This window comes from Bombus vancouverensis, chromosome 9, assembly GCF_051014615.1.
Source record: "Bombus vancouverensis nearcticus chromosome 9, iyBomVanc1_principal, whole genome shotgun sequence".
Taxonomy (NCBI): Eukaryota; Metazoa; Arthropoda; class Insecta; order Hymenoptera; family Apidae; genus Bombus; species Bombus vancouverensis.
This window is the reverse complement of record NC_134919.1, coordinates 17003911-17022440: the sequence shown is the minus strand read 5'-3', so window position 1 is coordinate 17022440 and position 18530 is coordinate 17003911. Positions and strand designations below refer to the sequence as shown.

Sequence of the window (18530 nt, the reverse complement as noted above, 5' to 3'; positions counted from 1 at the left end):
TTTTCATCGCCGAATTGAATAGGAAGAAACGTTAACTTCCTAACTGCAAACGGCTGAGCCTACGAACATCGTGATTCTAAAATATTCGCCATAAGTTGAACGATATACAGGGTGGTTGGTAACTGGTGGTACAAGCGGAAAGGGGGTGATTCTACGTGAAAAAAGAAGTCGAAAATATAAAATAAAAATTTTTCGTTCGAGGCTTTGTTCTCGAGAAAATCAACTTTGAATTTTCGCTCGGTGCGCGTCCACTTTATCGCGTCTCGTTATAACGGATCTCACTGCAACATTTTCAGCAATTTTTGTAATAATAAACTTTACGATTACTTCGTATTATTTCATTATGTATTCCTAATTTTCCTTTACGGCAAAAACAAACTTAAACCGCGATAATATCCATCGAGACAACGATCTACAGTGAGATCCGTTATAACAAGACGCGATAAAATGCACGCGTACCGAGCGAAAATTCAAAGTCGATTTTCTCGAAAACAAAGCCTCGAACGAAAAATTTGTATTCTATATTTTCGACTTCTTTTTTCGCGTAGAATCACCCCCTTTCCGCTTGTACCACCAGTTACCAACCACCCTGTATAAAAAGATACACATTTATTGTAAAACGAGTACGCAAGATGAACGGTGGATAAAATAATTAAAAAGACGATATTCGGTTGAAGAAGCTGATGAAAATCCTGCGTTGATGTAAGCGTTAAACGCTTCCTGTGTATTCGCTAAGATTCGGATCGACCAGAGGATTCCTCGATTCGTCCTTTGGTAACGGTATTAATGACCGTCGTTTTATAAGAAAAACCTGACCAAATAAAATAACAAATACATATCTAGAAGGTGTGAGAAGAATGGGAGGGAAGAAGAGATGGAGTTGGTAATACGAAGTAATAAGTCTCGCGATGAAATACAGGATGCATCTGGAATCTGGGCTATATTAATACGCAAATGGAAAGAACATTGATATTTTACTTTTATTTTTTCTTACAAGATACACGGTTATTCGGAGGGGTGTTTCGTTTAACTGGAAATCGTGGAATATCTCTCGAGGGATCGAAGTTACAAAAAAATTTATTCCTTCAAAAGTTGTTTGGTATATGGGCATCGGATAGTGTAAATAATTTTTTCGTATGTACAGTAGTGGAGAAGATATCAAAGTTGAGATAGTTTCTTTTTTTTTATGAAACCTTGTATTTTTTTATTCGTAATATGGTGACGTTTGTTCGGGTGAATACAACGACCTGTCGCACGATATTATTCCATGTAGCGGAATGTCATAAATTAGATCCGAAGATGAACGTAAATTGGTAGCCGAACCCTGCGTGACTGCACCATCTAATTCCATCGAATTACGTCACATAAGATTCAACTTCGGATCTAATTTACGACATTACGTGGTACGGTGTCGTGATTTAATATCTCCTCCACTACTAAAAATATTATTTGCACTTCCTAATGCCCTCCTATATACCAAACAACTTTTGTACGAACGATTCCTTTGTAACGACGATCCTGCAGATATTTCATCGTTTGCGGTTAAACGAAACACTCTGTATATATGATGAATATTTCGAGTTGGATGTTCATCGATGTTAAATTAATGTTACGTTTAAGCGTTAATACAATTCAGACGTATCCTGTGTACAGAATTTTACATACGGTCACGTTTAAGGGGAGCGTAAGGTTGAATATTTTCGTTCATGAGCAATAGGAAAGCGTTACCGACTGTTTTCTTCGAAGTACAGTATGATATTAAAAAAGGAGAACCGTCATGACACTTACGTGCCAAAGAAGCCACGTATGCCGTTCATGTATGCGCGCAGTTATTCACTATACCACGCCCCTCTTTTTCTATCTGTCTAAATTTATCTGAGCATGCATTCGCAAGGTCGTTTTACTCCTACTATGTCGTCGGTGAATTTTCTTAATATTTAATTCGGGTTGTAAGAAAATTAATTATACTTTTACAACGGCTATGATAATTAGAAACTTTGTTAAGGACATACGGCTTTATTTATTGAAAATCGATATCCTAGGCGAAATATTAATATATAATTTCTTGACTGCGTTAAATATAGAAATATAATTAGTTATATTTATACAGTTTCCAAATTTCTTTACAATTGAATCGTTATGGAACTAGACACTTGCTTGATACGTAAAAATTTATGATATCTCTTCTTTTATTCGTTTTCTGTTTTTATCCCACCCTTCTTTTTTAGGGGCTCAAATAAAATTCATTCGAAGAATACAGTTTTTATATCGTTCAAACGTCGTATAAATCTCTGAGATTATTACCAATAACTATGATAATTACACGCGCGCAAAATTCACAGTGTCAAATTTACCGCCAAACGGTCGAAGTATCTGGAATCGTCGTGAATACGTGCGATTGGATAGGAGAGTCGTGATACATTTGGATTGGCGCACGAGTGTGCGGGCATCGACCAATGGCACGCCATGCCGCGTGGGTCGACTGGAGGGGGTTCCGGCAGTTGGACTCGAGCCCCGGACGATTGCGAATGTGCGACTTCTTTCATCCTGCTTGAGTTGTTTTCGTCGTGTAAAATCACTTGAATTAGTGTATAGTGCGTTTTGATAATAAATTAATCGATTATTTCTTCTGAGATCGACGCAAAACTTCTATAAAGTTTCGTGTAGTATTCAGAAGCAGACGGTGCCAGTGAAAGAGCGTTCTCTAAGGTATGTACGTTAATCACGTCCACCATGAACCGTTTACGGAGAATTTAAATTTGGAACGGATGCCGGCCGGCGTTCAATCTGCCGGTTGATTTCGTATGATACGTAGGATTTCGTAGCCAATTTTCCAAATTTTCCAAATGTTACTCGTTATATCGATTCGTTGGTAAAATCCTCGTATCCTTAGTTTGTTTCATTATTGTTCTACAAAAGGCCGACCATCGTCGTCATGGGCTTGGCTGGATTTCTTAGAATTAAATTCAAAGGTTGATGCATAGCCAAGAAATGGTGAGGTAGTAGATTCTTTCCGTTCGCCTTCACGCGGTGGAAGTTGAATTTCTAATAGCTTTTTTTCTTTCTTTTCTATCGATTCGGAGAGCATACGACATATAAAGTTGTTTTATTGATATCTGAAGATTGAACATTTGTAGCGGCGTGCATTTCAAAAATGAGTGGTAAAATGAAGAATTTGTTTGCTCCTTGGCGACATAATCCACACAACGTAAATGTACATATAGCTGAAACGTAGTATTATTCACGTTCCATGGACACACTGTGACGTTAGCAAAATGGTACAATTCAAAAATCACGTACGATACGTTTTATAACCTGGATCGAATTTAACAATTTTATGCGATGATTTATTGAAAAGGAATAGTCTTATTTTGAACGTATCTATACTTTGTTTCTAAGTATTTGATATAATTTTAAAATTTATTTAAATGTTTCGAATTTCTTCAAATGCATTTATAGAAGTGAATATAGAACATAGAGATTTGAGCTGATATACTACGTTTCTTCGATTAACCAATTATCTTATTAAGTTAATATCATTGAAATTATTACCTATCGCAATTAATAGATTCGTGTTTATGTAATATTTATACTTATATTTCATTGGTTTCATTTTGATAATACTATATACATAACAGAATTCTTACAAGTCCCAACTATTTAACTTGTTAAACCCATTATAGAATAATTTAGGAAAATATGTTACATCACTAAAAATTAGATCAAAGTTGAACAATATTTGCAGCAAAGAATTCTCAGAAAATTCATTATCCGTACGAATCTTTTTCAATTACTTGAGATGTTTTAAATATAATGTAATTTTAATATATAAAAAATATAACAATAAAAAAGAAATCGACTCCGGTTAAATGCACTATTTTACCAATTTTACGATATTTCATTATCTTTGTGTATACTATTCGGTACATCGAAACATGCATAATTTATATGTACGAAAATAATATCCATATCATGAAAGTATGGCGGTGAATTTGCAATGCAGGATGCACTGTCTAATTTTTTATCAGTTTACCCGTATTGGTTACAATCAACGATACATTAGCCTTTTAGAATTTTCAAACTATCATTTGGATACGGGTTTCCACCATCTGCTTTATTTACAAAGCGAATAACTTTTATGAAACAAAAAGGCTGGTCAAAGTTATTGAAGAATATAGAATTTTGATATAAGAAAGCAATTTTAAGAATCTTAATTCCGCGAGTGCGTTTATTAAAATTTTATTTGATTGACATGCAACATTTTTTCCAATATTCATGTATTTTTTGATAACGTCTAGTAGTAGAATCTCAATATGCCAGTTTACAGTGTTGATTGCTACTTGTGTATGTATGTAGTTCAGTTATAAATCTAACCTAAAACAGGTCTGTCTAAAATCTGACCCAATCTTAAACCTAACCTCATTTACCTGCAACCTCGATTGGGTGATATTTAATGTTCTGCGAATGTGTACGTCCACGTCGAGTGGACAGTATAGCGTAACTGTCTTCGGCATTAAAGTTTTCTAAACTCACTGATGCTTTTCTTTTCTTTTTTTTATAATACTCTACTAGTCAAATATTATCAGAAAATTTAGAGATCATTTAAAAATTATTCTTGTTCTAAAGCAAAATTTAATCTTTCATTTTGTAGATTCGTTGTCGCATAATTTAATATTTATTTTTGTAGATGATATTAGAAAAATGAATTTTCATTATTTTCTATAAATTCATAAATGAACTAAATAGATATTATTTATTTTAGTATAATATAGATCTGTGATATAAGAAAAGACCTTGGTATAAATGTTTTAATGTATTATACATATAATTTGGGAATTATCAAAAAACTGATAGTATGATCTAAAAATATAAAGAAAACCTTAGATAAAAAAAGAAACGTAAATTATAATTCTGAATAATATTCTCTTTTCTAAGATGTTATACCGTGTGAACAGAGTGAGTCGCATTACCGTAAAAGAAATATAAATATAAATAATATGTTAATACAAACATTAATATTTATTCCGAGATGGTTAATTACCTTGACGATGATGGATTAAATTCGCATATTATGTTTTGAACGTCATACGTGTTACGTATATCTTTAATCGACTAATGCCTTACGAAAAAATACCTATAAATATTAACAGATAATTATTGTACTGTATGAATTGTATGACTCGTATGACTCGTATGACTCACAATAGGAGATATCATGGTATACAATAAATTATATCGTGAACATCCTTTTATCTAATATCGATAAAAGCGAAAACTCTTCTGCATTTTTGCACCGCGTCTTTCTATTTTTTAAATCGATCAATGTTAAACATTCTACGAGTAATTGTACTCCAATGGTAATAGAATATACGTACCATGTTAAAAATTTGCGCGTCGACCCATTGCGTGTCGACGCAAAAAAATTAAGGGTGTCATCAGGTAAACACATGGAGTAAACGCGACAATGGGGAAAAAGTGGAACACGCTGCTCTGAAGCGTGTTAATTAGAAAAAAAGAAAAATATTGCGAATATTATCCCCAGTGGCGTTTGTTATATAATTAATATTAAAAACTCTATGTCGTTGAATCACGTGCTACTAACTGTATTGCAGTTTTGAAAGCCCGAAAAAGATATAAGCGCGGTCGGTTTAGCGTGTCACGACATTAGCGAGGTCTCGTCTGCAAGCTAGTAATTGGATCTAACCTAGTGCGTGTAGCATGGATCGGCTTACCTCAAACTTAAGTAAATTACACTGGCCTATGTATACGACGCATCGCGTTCTTCGCGGTCGTGATCTTCCCTATACCAATGATATAGGAAGATGGGATAAAGACCATCGCATACGGTACATTGATTCGTCGATTCTTCCAGGAAAACGATCGAAAATTATTTAACGACGAATTCGATATCTCATGAACCATGATTGAACTTGGTTAGCTTTTACAAACGAAAAGCTTGGAGGAAAAATATCTCATGAACCATGATTGAACTTGGTTAGCTTTTACAAACGAAAAGCTTGGAGGAAAAATGCTACAAGTGATCAAATTTTTAATATTTTAACGTTTTGAAACGAAGCCAAATGCTAAACGTTTTACTTCGACGTACATACACGCACTCATCGTACGACAGAGAGAAACACGCAGTGCAAATGTAAAAGAAAGAAATTCCTTGAGGAAAAATGCACTAGCGTAGTATGTAACTATTATAAAATACTGGACAGAGAATGTAATGTAAAACCGTATTAACTGGTTAACTATGCTTCACTGGTTACTCACACTGTACTATATCCTATGCTCAAATAATTACATTTCCCCTATGCTCGAATATTAAACGTTCAATCGGTTATTATCTGAATATCCGGCCATTCAATTCTCAAGGGTATTTGCAGTGAAAAGCATTATATATGTATGTGGAAATATTTATCTGTAGTAATTAATTTAGGAATACAATTTATTTAGTTAATTTGTACATGCATCTTGAGACGATCGAAACGTTTCATTTTTATGAAATATCGTCCTTTTCGGGTTTGGTAGTTCCAATGTTGATTAACGATTTACAGTCATAAACATTGACTTTTCGATTAAAAGAATGCGCGTTTCTCTTTCAATGTTATCCTAAAACTGCTTGCTTGATTCGTAGACAGAAGTCACAGGTTCCGCAAAGAATTTAAATTATTTGAATTACAAAATATTCAGGTACGCGTAGAAAATAATTTTATATACGCTCGATGCTTGACGGTATTTGCAACAAATAGGAAACATTTTCTCCTTATGCTTTTACGTCTGCCAGAGCTCCATATAACGGTGTATACATGTATGTATGTATACATGTTATAAAGCAAGAACTGTAAAAGAAAAACTGTAAATAAATTGCCGATATATCGGCTTATCGCTATGAACAGATTAGCATTTCGAACGAAAGTGAAAGCAATATTCTCGTAATAATGGATAAGCTTTTTCTTTTCATACGTCATTAAATTGACATTTTGTGGCGAGACCCTTCATCGATATATGCGTTTCAAGGTTAAGTCTATTTTTAATTTGCGATACTTTCTCGGGCGAGCCTTCGTAATAACGTGGAGAGTTTTATGTCACTCATTGGATGAGGGAGGGGGTTCTATACGATACACAGCTTCCCATGATACAAGATATTTTCAAATACTCCGTAATTTATATTATCAATTTTTTCATCGGTAGTATAAATAAACGTGCAAATGAAATTATGTTAATGTTTCATCTTATTCGCAAATAATACGCGTAATTTTATCTATACTAGATTTTTAACTGTAACATCGCCGAGCGATCCTTAGGTCTACCTAACGACCATGCAAGACCTAGAACAGAACACCGCTCGATATCGTGATTCTTAATCGCGTTTGACGAAAGAGGAAGTAGAATAAAAACAGCAATACGATTTCAAATAGAAACCTCTCGGTATACGTGTGTCGTACTCGGAACGCATGTGTAGCAAACCGTAGCTGTAGTAAACGATCGCGGCATGGCGTTTATTGTCCGTGCGAAGCCGATAATTTGTCCAGCAGCGATCCTTACGTCAAATCATTGTTCCGAAACTCGTAACCATCTGTGACGTTTTACGCTCGCTCGAATCACAGTCGGTAACGTAGCTCTTCCTTTTGTTTCGATATGATCAGTCTTTCTCAAATACTTACTACGTTGGAGAAGTCTAACGTATCGTTGCGCGTTTTTCAAGTTGCGCCGTACACCGTTCTAAATTCGCGTGAAATACACAAGTCAACGCGATACAAATATAACGAAACTACGTCGAATCCGATGATTTTTAAATAAAAAACACTAAGTGTATATTTTTTCCCATGCAACCAATGAAAAATGAAATATTATTATTCTCGTTAGAAATAGACGAAACTTTTCAAACAGACTGGTACTTGTACGCCACTCGAGTACGAGTCTGAGACGTAAATAAAATTATTAGAAAATTCTCATAGTAAACACAGTCGTGTGTTCGTGGGTCATATATCGAATTCGTCGTGTTTGCTGGTTATCCACGACCGTTCAAAGACCGATACGTTCGACCTCTCGCAGATCGCTAGGAAACCACAGCATCCTTGTAAAGAAAATATGTACTTTTTGCCATTCGAATCGGGTACTGTACATCGAATGACAACAGGGATCGGGTCAGGTGCAGCTTAGAGAGACTGAGCCTCGAATAGCGGCAGAGTGTCGGTTCGCTTTTATTTTTCCTGTCTCTGTTCTGCCTGCTTGTCGCCGGTTTAAAATTAGCTCTCCCTTGCTCTCTATATACACCAAGTTGAACCGATGCGTTGCACCGTACGTACGGTCGAAATGAAGAAAAAAGCGAAGAACGAAGAAGCAGGAGAAAAAGAAGCTAGCTAAAGAGAGAGAAAGACACGCGTACGGATACAACGGGAGTCCTCTTTCGGGACAAATCTTTTCGACGCACGCTCTTTTTTCTTTGGTTTTTTGCTTTTCGCCTCGTTCCGATGAATCTTCCTGCAGACTTCGTTTAGTTTAGGGTATTGTATATGTATAAATACGCGGCACAATGTCCCCTGGTGTATACTAACTTTGGATACAAGTTATCTCGAACAACGAATACAAAGATGATGATAAATTCAACGTTTTCGTTATTTTTATTGGAATAACGCGCAGCGTCGGAAACGATGCTTCGTTAATCGAAATCTGTTCCGAGATTGAAATTATCGGCTGAAAGAGAGCGTTGGAACGCAAATGCAAAGGAGCGAACCGAGAAAAGAGGAGGACTATCCAGCTAAAATAGTTGTCGTCTCGGGAGGGAAACTAAATGGATGCAAGTATGTATCTCGAAAGTTGCACGCGGAGATCGTTGGAACGGATTTGCGTTGGTGGTAAGGAAGGAAGGTTAGAATTAGGAACGAGTTAAGACAACGTTCTCCGCGTGGGTTGCCCTTTTTTTGGCATCCCTTGAGCCTGTTTCTATGTACACTTTTGGCTTCTAGAGTTTTCGATTACGTGAAGTGGTAACTGCCTATCGCTTTACGCTGTAAATGTATCTTTTAATAGTAGTTGCTCATCGTGATCGTTTCCTCTTATTAACCGCAGAAAGAATATGTATGTTATTAAAATATTCTCGCTAGATTGCGGGCGTTCGTTCGTCTGAAATACATTAAAATATGAAAATGATATACGCGTGGTATGGAAACGTAATACGTGAAAATGTACAGAGGTATATTCATTTACGCAAAGAATACGCAAAATATGCAACAAGTGCATATATCGAAAGCGTGCTGTAACGATGAAACATTTATTAGCCACGCGTGATGATTACACATAGTTAAAATTGCAATAAGCTATAGGCGTTTATTTAATATACATACGTGTGTGTGTGTGTATATATACATATATCGGATCTTTTTTGATAATAATATATTATAACAAATCCCTTATTTAATACCAATAGCTAAATAGCAGGTGCGTAGTATTTATAGCTTAGAATATATCTGTGACCATAATTATTCGCATAAATAAATAAATGATCGAAAAAAATATATATGATTTGCAAATAAAAAGGATCAGCAAATACACCAAAGTTTAAGAAGATTCTTAGTTTCTCTGAAATATCCTAAGCTTCCTTTTATATCCTCAAATTCTCTTAAACTCGATTCAAATAATCATTGCGTAAATCATTCTCTTCTCTGTTATATCACAACTTCGTTTAGTTGGTCGATTTCATTAGTTGGTCATTTGTGCATCGTTAACGTTACATTCATTCGTTATAGCGATACCATGTCAGCGCTGTAAGAGCAAAAGACTTGTTTTATTTTCATAAAAATATTGGGACGCCCGATGATCTCGTACAGAACGACACAAATAAATCGTGCATGCGTTTAAAACTTATTCAACGTGTAAATATAAGCAAGATATATATATATATATATATAATAAGAATGGCATGAATGCCATAAATCAAACGCAATACGTTTCTCGATATTTTCAGTCGTATCTGTTCGTTGGTTTCTTTCGATAACATTTCATTCGAAATGAGAAAAGAGGAAAGAATTAACTTGAGATACTATATACAGTTGGGAACATAAATATCGTTCGGCTCTTTCAAACGGAATAACTTTTCTTTAAATTGGAGCAAACGACATTTTTTGAAAAGTCAGAAGGATCGGTTTATTGGACGGACGCGTAAAACAAATTTTGTAAAGGTACGTTTAAAAGATTGAAAAAAGAAAAAAAAACGTAGATCGGTCGACATCGTTCCGTGGCTTCGAATCGTATCGTATTAAACGATCACGACATTGAAATTTCATATAGACGAAACTCACGCTCGATAATCTGCAACATTTTTTCATCCATATTTTATCGATACATATCGCTATTCATGGATCGCATCGATCATTACCATAATCTGCTCGAGCACAAGCACACGCCATAAATTGGAGAAACATTGGCAAACGTTTCGTAGCAAATCTTGCGAATACTAACTCCCCTGCCAACGTTTCCCTAATTTATGATACTGAAAGAATCGATGTGTGTGTGTGTGTGTGGCGAACGGGGTGTTTTTCACCTAGGAACCTATCGTAGAGTCTGTTTCAACGACCGAACACGAATATCGGAGGAACATCTCGACGAAGCAAACTCGAAGGGGTGGGTCGATCAGCCGGCGCGGCACGGCGCGGCGCGGCGGAGCGATGGCATCCCGTACGGTGAATCAGAGTATGGGGTGAATTTGATGGAACACCGGTTGCTCGTCTTTAAAGCGAAATTCCCTGCACCGACGGCAGGGTGAGTCACCTTGTGTGTGCAGGGCCAGAACCAATCGTAGGAGCGGCGTTCCTGTTGGAGATGAGGTGCGACTGTTGCTATACGCGGTGTGTGTGGTGGTACAGGTGGGTGGTGGCAGGGCCGTCGCGGAAGGGGGTGCACCGGGGGCTCTCTAGACTAGATCGATAATGCATCTGTTGGCGGGCGTAGTTCCTCTTAGTCAGCGGCGATCGCTCCTGCGGCCAGATATCCTACTGCAAACTCGCTTGCTTCTTCGACTTGTGAGTACTATCGCCCTTTCTCCAACGATCACCGTCCTATACTTCGCGTTTACGAATTGCCACAGTTTTTTCTCCTTTGCGTTCTGTCTCGTTGCATTTTCTGTTCTGTTGCAGCACGTTATCGTGTCGTGAGAAAAAGAAAGAAAAAAAGAGAAGCGACGTGGGATCGAAAACGGTAGTAGTAGAATCGATCGTCACGAAGTCTTATCTCGATGTTCGATCTTTGATGCTTCGAAACAGTTTTTGTTCCTTCTGTAGCAAGCGGACCGTGTATCGTTAACGCATAGGGTCGAGCCGATCGTGTTTCGCCTACGAACCGATGGTCGTTTGACGTAACTGGCGATGCAAGTACCATCGATATATACGTTGTCTGCGTATATTTAGTTCGTCGTGAAAAAAATTCGAAATTCGTCGAAATTTGTAAATAAGTGATCGACGCGTTAAATCGCCAGGTGAATTTTGTATGTTTCGCTGTCGGTGCCGGAGTGTCGCTTATTTCCGTAGGACACGGTACATGCATGTGTACGTAATTAGTATTTTATTAGGAAAAAAAAAAGAAACGAAATTACGTAAACGCTTTGTGCTGCATTTACTGTCATAGCGTTAAAAAATATTGCAGAGTTTACAAATACTACTAGTTCTTTTAATTTAAATACTTGGACGCTAGAACTAATTTCCCGTAAACTGTAATCTAAGTATTTCGAAAATAAATAATCGTGTAGATAAAATTACGTTTCTACGCGACGTTGATCTTGCAAGGAAACAGTTCGTGGTTTCTGATCGATTCGATGATTCCAGCGTGAATCAATTTCGACGAATTTTGTCGTTTTTCGTCACCGGTGATCGTCTCTTCAAAGCGTTAATAACGAAAATTATATTTTTCTGTTTTCGTTTGGTCGTTTCGATAGTTCGACTATCCTCGGTTGCTCGAGCTGCGCTTTATCGCTGTGTTAATTTTCTAAGGCCACGACTTCGTCCAAGCGAGTTTATCTCTTCGTACTATGTGTCCAAGTATACTTAAATCGTTAGCTAATTCGGAATATCATTTCTTTCGCTACGTTTAGTTGATTCAAATCTACAAACATTTAAAAATATTAATTGTGCGATATTTACAGGATTAGTACGCGACAGGTGCATTTAAAAAACGACATTGACGTAAACGTTAGCTGTTGTTGTTATTATTAACTGGTTGTTTATCGATATCAATTGTTCGCAGAGCCTCTTCAGCATGCACTGATCCACGAACCGGATAATGTAGCGGACAGCGAGGATTCCGAAGACGAATGGAACTATTATCGTATTGATCCGAACAAAGAAAAAGATTCCGTAACGCCTGTCGACGAACCCCAGGAAACGAAAAACGTGGAAGAAGAAACCGACGTACCAGAATTAGCTGTGGAAGATATCGAGTCGAAAATCCAGTCTGAAGGCATAGAGGAAGACATTAAATGCGAAAGTCCGAAAGAGGAATCGCCTAAGCTTTTTAACACAGAGGTATTTTTCAATTTTAATTGAACATTTTTCATTTCCACTATTTGTGTATATTTACTTCTACCCTTGTCGATAATAATTCGCTATTTGTTTATTTACGATGCCCCGGCATCGTAGCATCGGCAGCAGTTGCTAGGTCCGATTCGAATCGGTATTTCGTTTGATCCGTTTCGTTTCTTTCGTTATATTTTGTTTTATTTTGTCGTTAAATCGAACGTTTCGCCGGATCTTAATTAACGCGATACTATACTAGGTTTTAACGGAAAATCGTTTTTTGCAAATAGATTAGCACCGAAGATAGAATGGAAGAGAAACCGATAAAATTGGAGGATCGTTGCGCAGAGGAGCAAGATCAGCCGAAGGACGTGGATTTTCAATTGAATCCTGACGCGGCAGAATTCATTCCCATTTCACCGCAGTTTATGGGAACGAGAATGAATCTCGTCGAGGATTATCCTGTTTCTGGCTCGCCTTTCAAACAAGTTCCACAGATGGACGACATACAGGTACCCAGTCAGAGCGAATTCGAGAAAGAAGTGTGCCAGCGACCAAGAGAAGTCGAGGTCGAAGAGAAAGAGTACCAAAATGGCGATAGTGTGTCGTGTCGTACCACCGACTATACAGATTTTATGCCTGATCAACAAAAGGCGACCAGTATATCCGGGAATATGGACGATTCTGAAATATCGTCGACGAAAGCTGAATTTGGAGACGAATCGGCAGTCAGCTTCTTAACAGCTAGCGAATTCCACAGAACAGGTATCTCCGCGATAGACGAATCTTTCTCAAGCTCCGACCGCGAGTATGACATCGCTAAAGACCCGATGGCTATGTCCTTCACACCCAGCGACTTCGAAGCGGCGTTCGACAAAAGCGTCGACTTGAACGCCGTTCATAATCTAAGCAACACCGATTTGGAGGATAAGAATGGCATTATGGAAAAGGAGGAAGAAGAAGAATTCATGGCGGAATCACCGAACATGGAAGTTGACTCGAAGAACGTAATAACCACCGGACCCACTGCCGAGCAACTGCTAGACAAGAAGCCAGCATTTTCCGACAAGCTCGTTGACGTATTCGCGAATCTGTCTTTGCAACAAGAAAATTGCCAGGATACTTTCATCGGGCACGCGGACGAATCGGAAACCAACAGCGTTGATTTCTTAAATCCGCGATCAGAGTGTTCCCAATTGGAACAAGAAGAAACCGTGAAATACGATCATTCCCCATTGGCCGAGAATTATTCCGCGGAATTCGAGTCGAAAAAAGAACCCGTTTCCATCGATAACGAACAACCGTTATCGCCTTCGAGCGTCGACATAGACGAAACCAAGCTCATAGACGAAGCTAGCGAGGACACCGCTGCTCTTGCTGGAAGCGATCTTCAAAAAGATATTTACTCGAACGAGGCTGATACTCCCTCGTCCTTGTCACCAGTTCCTGATGCGATGGAAAATGATTCGATGATAGCAACCACTGAGAGCGCACAAGTTCAGTCTTCCATACAGGTTCGATCTTCGTTACACGCGGATGCTCCAGAATTTATACCCACTCAATACAACTTCCAATCGTATGGTATGGAAAGCAACGAAGTGGTTTCCCAATCGTCTGCCGCCGAAACGATCGACGTTTGTCAAGTGTCACGTACGGAAGAAACTGCTGATTCTTATCAAACGTATTCCACAGAAGCTGGTGACGCGTTCGAACTGGTTCAACAGGATATAGTTTCAAACGTACAGTTCGATGAGAAGGAAGTCGACGATTTAGTATGCACGAAATCACCGGTGCAGGGAGTGAATTTATTAGATTTTGCCGAAGAACAGCAGGACGTTTGCGTAAAACATCCTGCCTCTTCGATGACACCATCCCTTTCTCCCCAGGAACTTCAGGAAAAACCAGTTGACGATATTGTTTGCTCTATGGAATGCCCTATCGATATTGGCCAAAAACTAGATGTAACCGAATCGAAAGACGTTACTGCGGAGGACGAAGCGGAGGAAACAACGAACTCTGTAGAGGAACCGATGGGACCAACGATATCGACAGAAGCGACGATGGAAGCTGTAGAGCCAAAGGCGGAGCCAGTTGAGGAATTTACTTTGAATTTGTCCGATTCTATGCAAGAATTCACAGGTTTGGAGAACCAATTGCAACCTACGGAAGACGAGATTCTTAAATCCGAAGTTGTTAATGATCTTGAGGAAGAACTTATAAAGAAGGAAGAATCGAGAAATGTCACCGCAGAACTAGAAAAACTCACAGAACCTGCAGTCGAAGTAGAATGCATGATACGAGAAAGGCAGGAGATCGAAGAACTTTTGCCGGAAGTTGATAAATCAGAAATCAACAGTGAGCCAGAAACAGAAATTGAACAATTAAAATTGGAGGAGCCAAAAGTGGATCAGATAGAAGTTAAAGAGCCAGAAATTAAAGATCCGAAAGTTGAGGAGTCAGAAATTAAAGAACCAGAAATTAATGAAGCAGAAATTAAAGGACCAGAAATTATGGAGCCAGAAATTAAAGAACCAGAAGTTAAGGAGTTAGAAATTAAAGAACCAGATGTTAAAGAATTAGAAATCAAAGAACCAGAAGTTAAAGAAACAGAAATTAAAGAACCAGAAGTTAACGAAGCAGAAATTAAAGAGTCAGAAATTATGGAGCCAGAAATTAAAGAACCAGAAGTTAAGGAGTTAGAAATTAAAGAACCAGATGTTAAAGAATTAGAAATCAAAGAACCAGAAGTTAAAGAAACAGAAATTAAAGAACCAGAAGTTAAAGAAACAAAAATTATGGAATCTGAAATTAAAGAACTAAAAACTACGGAGTCAGAGATCAAAGAACCAGAAATTACAAAGTCAGAAATCAAAGAACCAGAAATGATGGCGTCAGAGATTAAAGAACCAGAAGTTAAAAAGCCAGAAGACGTTAAGGAACTGGGAGAAGCGAAGGAATTGGAAATAGAAAAGACAGTCCAAGTTGCAGAAAACAAAATCGTCGAAGCAGCTGCAACGGCGGCCGTGACCGCTGCAGCAGTCACAGCGGGTGCAGCTGCAGCACAAAGCAAAACGAAATCAAAGGTATCCGCAGTAAAACCAATGAAATCTTCTTCGAAGACACCTGCACCGAAATCAGTGCCAACGTCCCCCTCGAAAACTCCAAGTTCCACGACGCGTACGCCGACTGCGGCAACGAAAAAGCCATCGACACCCTCTCGTCCGAAAGATCTAGACGCTCCGAAGAAATCTACGGTTTCAACCGCTGCAACGGCCAGCAAACCATCAGTTTCGAAGACCGCTACAAAAACAACGACATCGACTACTACAACGAAACCAACTAGCAGAACCAACGTCAGCAGTGTCTCTAAACCAAAACCTGTCGCCACGACATCCTCGCCGAAACCGACTTCCACCGATAAGAAACCTACTGCAAACGGTGACGTGAAACCTTTGACTAAACCAACCGCGACTAAACCTTCTAGCAAAACACCGTCCATAACCAAAACCACGCTAGTCAAAACATCCACTACGCGACTGTCCTCCGGAACAACGACGAAACCGAAACCAGCATCTGCTACCACCACGACCGTCAAATCCAGCATAACTGCAAAATTCAGCAGCACCGCGACCAACGCTTCCAATACTACCACAGCGGCTAGTACGAGACCTAAAACGGCTCCAGCCGTTGGAAATGCTATGAAAGCTCGCTTAAACGCCAGCAAGTCGCCGATAATCGATAAACAAGTTAAAGAAACAGCCAACAAGCAGATTTCCATGGGGCGAACAAGTACCGCTGCTAGCAAGACGACTCGTTTATCTACCAGTGCTTCTACCACAACCACGGTAAAACGTGTATCCTCGACAACGAAAACTACCACGGCTGCGTCACCAACCAAGAAATCTACCACTGTAACGAAAGTTTCCAAAACTTCGTCTATGGGAAAAACAAGCACCGACAAAGGAAAGGTACTACAGAATGGCGTGTCTGAGATAAACGCGTTAATCGACTCGATGATCGATGACGTACCGAAAAAAGATCTGTCGCCTGTTGTTACTCCAAACGATAACCAGCTGATCATGAGTTCCGATTGAATTTGCGGTAAACAAGACCGATTTCAATCTTAGTTTTATGTCGATCGTACATCACGCACTGATAAACGTTCTATATTTACCAAAAAAAGAGAAACATCAGAACATCCGCTAAAAAAAAAAGTAGTTTCTTAGGGAATATATAACGAACCGGAAAAAGTTTTTACTATAATTAGCGTAAACTATAAAATATAATATATTAATGTGTATATGTACCGATGAAGTAATAAGTCTGTTTATCTATATCGGCGGAGAGAGATTGCGCGAGAGAAAGAGAATGGATGAAAGCGTGAGAGAGTGAGAGAAAGAAAGAGAGAGAGAGAAAGCGTGCGAGAGAGGGTGGTGTAAGAGAGAATATATACTAAAAAAAAAAAAGAAAAAGAAAAAATAAAATATATGCTATCGCTTTTGACTGCTTCGATCGTGCTGGAAATGTGATGTCTTGCTGGTAGCAAAAGATATGTAATAAAATCGGAATGCGAGAGAGAGAGAGAGAGAGAGAGATAAGAAAGAAGAAACGCGAATTAAAAAGCGAGGAAGATATCGAATGTTTTTTTTTTTTTTTTTTTTTTTTTGTAAATAAATGGACGCATTTCCGGAAGCGGTCTTTGAGATATTAATTGAAGAGGAATGCCCACTCTTGGTGCTGTAACTGGCCTGTAAACATGACATTACACAAGCAGCGCAAGTTCACCAAGTCACCAACAGTTAAAATTCGGAATCCGGAGAGAGTGTTACGTCACGCTTGACCGTACGAGTCGGTTTCTTAACATATTCTTAACGTAAATGACGAAGCTGGACGGTTTTTTATACTTTTTAATTTTATATGTGCATTATACATGATAATAATTAATCGCCGTACTTTTTATAGAAGAAAACTTACATTACACATACATGTCACGCGTATGTACAAATACGTACGCAGAAACATATAAACATAACATATGAACACGAACGTATTCACACATTCGAACATACACGTACACATAAACAGAAAACGTGGACGACAGGTAACATATATTTATTTTTCTTTGTTTGTTCCTATTCCGAAGTTGAGTATACTGCGAGAGAATATTATAAACTTGTCATTCATTACTACTATTCTTATGTATTCTCTATCCATCTATGTACAGCACTTCTATGAGTTAATGTGATATCTATTATATTAAATAAATTCGAACAAATACGAAACGAAAGGACAATTTATATGTGTAACACGTGAAAATCAACTATACACATAACGTGGAAAAATGCGAGCAACGATGAAAGAAGAGGAATTTATTCAAAAGAATGATTGCAATACGAGGAAAAGAATCGATTACCCTGCTAAGGACCATTTCGTTGCTCGGTTTTAAAGGTGCGACTGAATTATACATTCGACAGGTATTCGATCTTTATTACCACTAAACGATACGAATAAAGAAGTAAAGAAAATTTTCAATGCTATTTATGACAGTCCCACGGAATTTTTAACTACCAAAATAACATTACGGTGTAAAACAAAACCCGCATATTCTTATATTTATGTTTCTCATATTATCATCCTTTCTGTTTCTTTCTCTTTTCGTATACGGACTAATTGTTGCTCGGGTCTATTTGTTTATAAATTTATCCCAGAGCCTCTTCGTACACTACGTTAATATGTAGTGTGTTATACACCCATCCATCATGCCCGTACTCAATATTCGGATCTTATTGCATCGCAGAACATCTTTTATTGACCCATCGCGTTCTTATTGACCGATAAAGATGAGCGATCCACGCATCTGTTCTGCGTTTTATTTTACGTTGCCACTGGCACACTACCTTTCTTTGAATAGTACATCGGGTTCTATTTTTTTAAAAAGAAGTTTCCCATCATCATCAGAAGAAAAATGACACCGAAAAGTGGGCGGTATAAACTGCAAGTGTAATGAATCGAAAAGCC

At 38.1% G+C, this 18530-nt stretch overlaps 1 protein-coding gene across 2 annotated transcripts in view; it reads left to right on the top strand.

Moving 5' to 3' along the window:
- The window catches only part of LOC117158886 (uncharacterized), a 63006-nt gene extending 44969 nt beyond the window's left edge, over nucleotides 1–18037 (top strand). For both annotated transcript variants that reach the window (XM_033338260.2, XM_076621769.1), the window contains 2 exons: nucleotides 12244–12521; nucleotides 12803–18037. In XM_033338260.2, the coding sequence (XP_033194151.2) occupies nucleotides 12244–12521; nucleotides 12803–16606 (4082 nt within the window). In that variant the 3' untranslated portion in view covers nucleotides 16607–18037. The remainder of the gene's footprint in view (nucleotides 1–12243; nucleotides 12522–12802) is intronic.
- The last annotated feature ends 493 nt before the right edge of the window (nucleotides 18038–18530 follow it).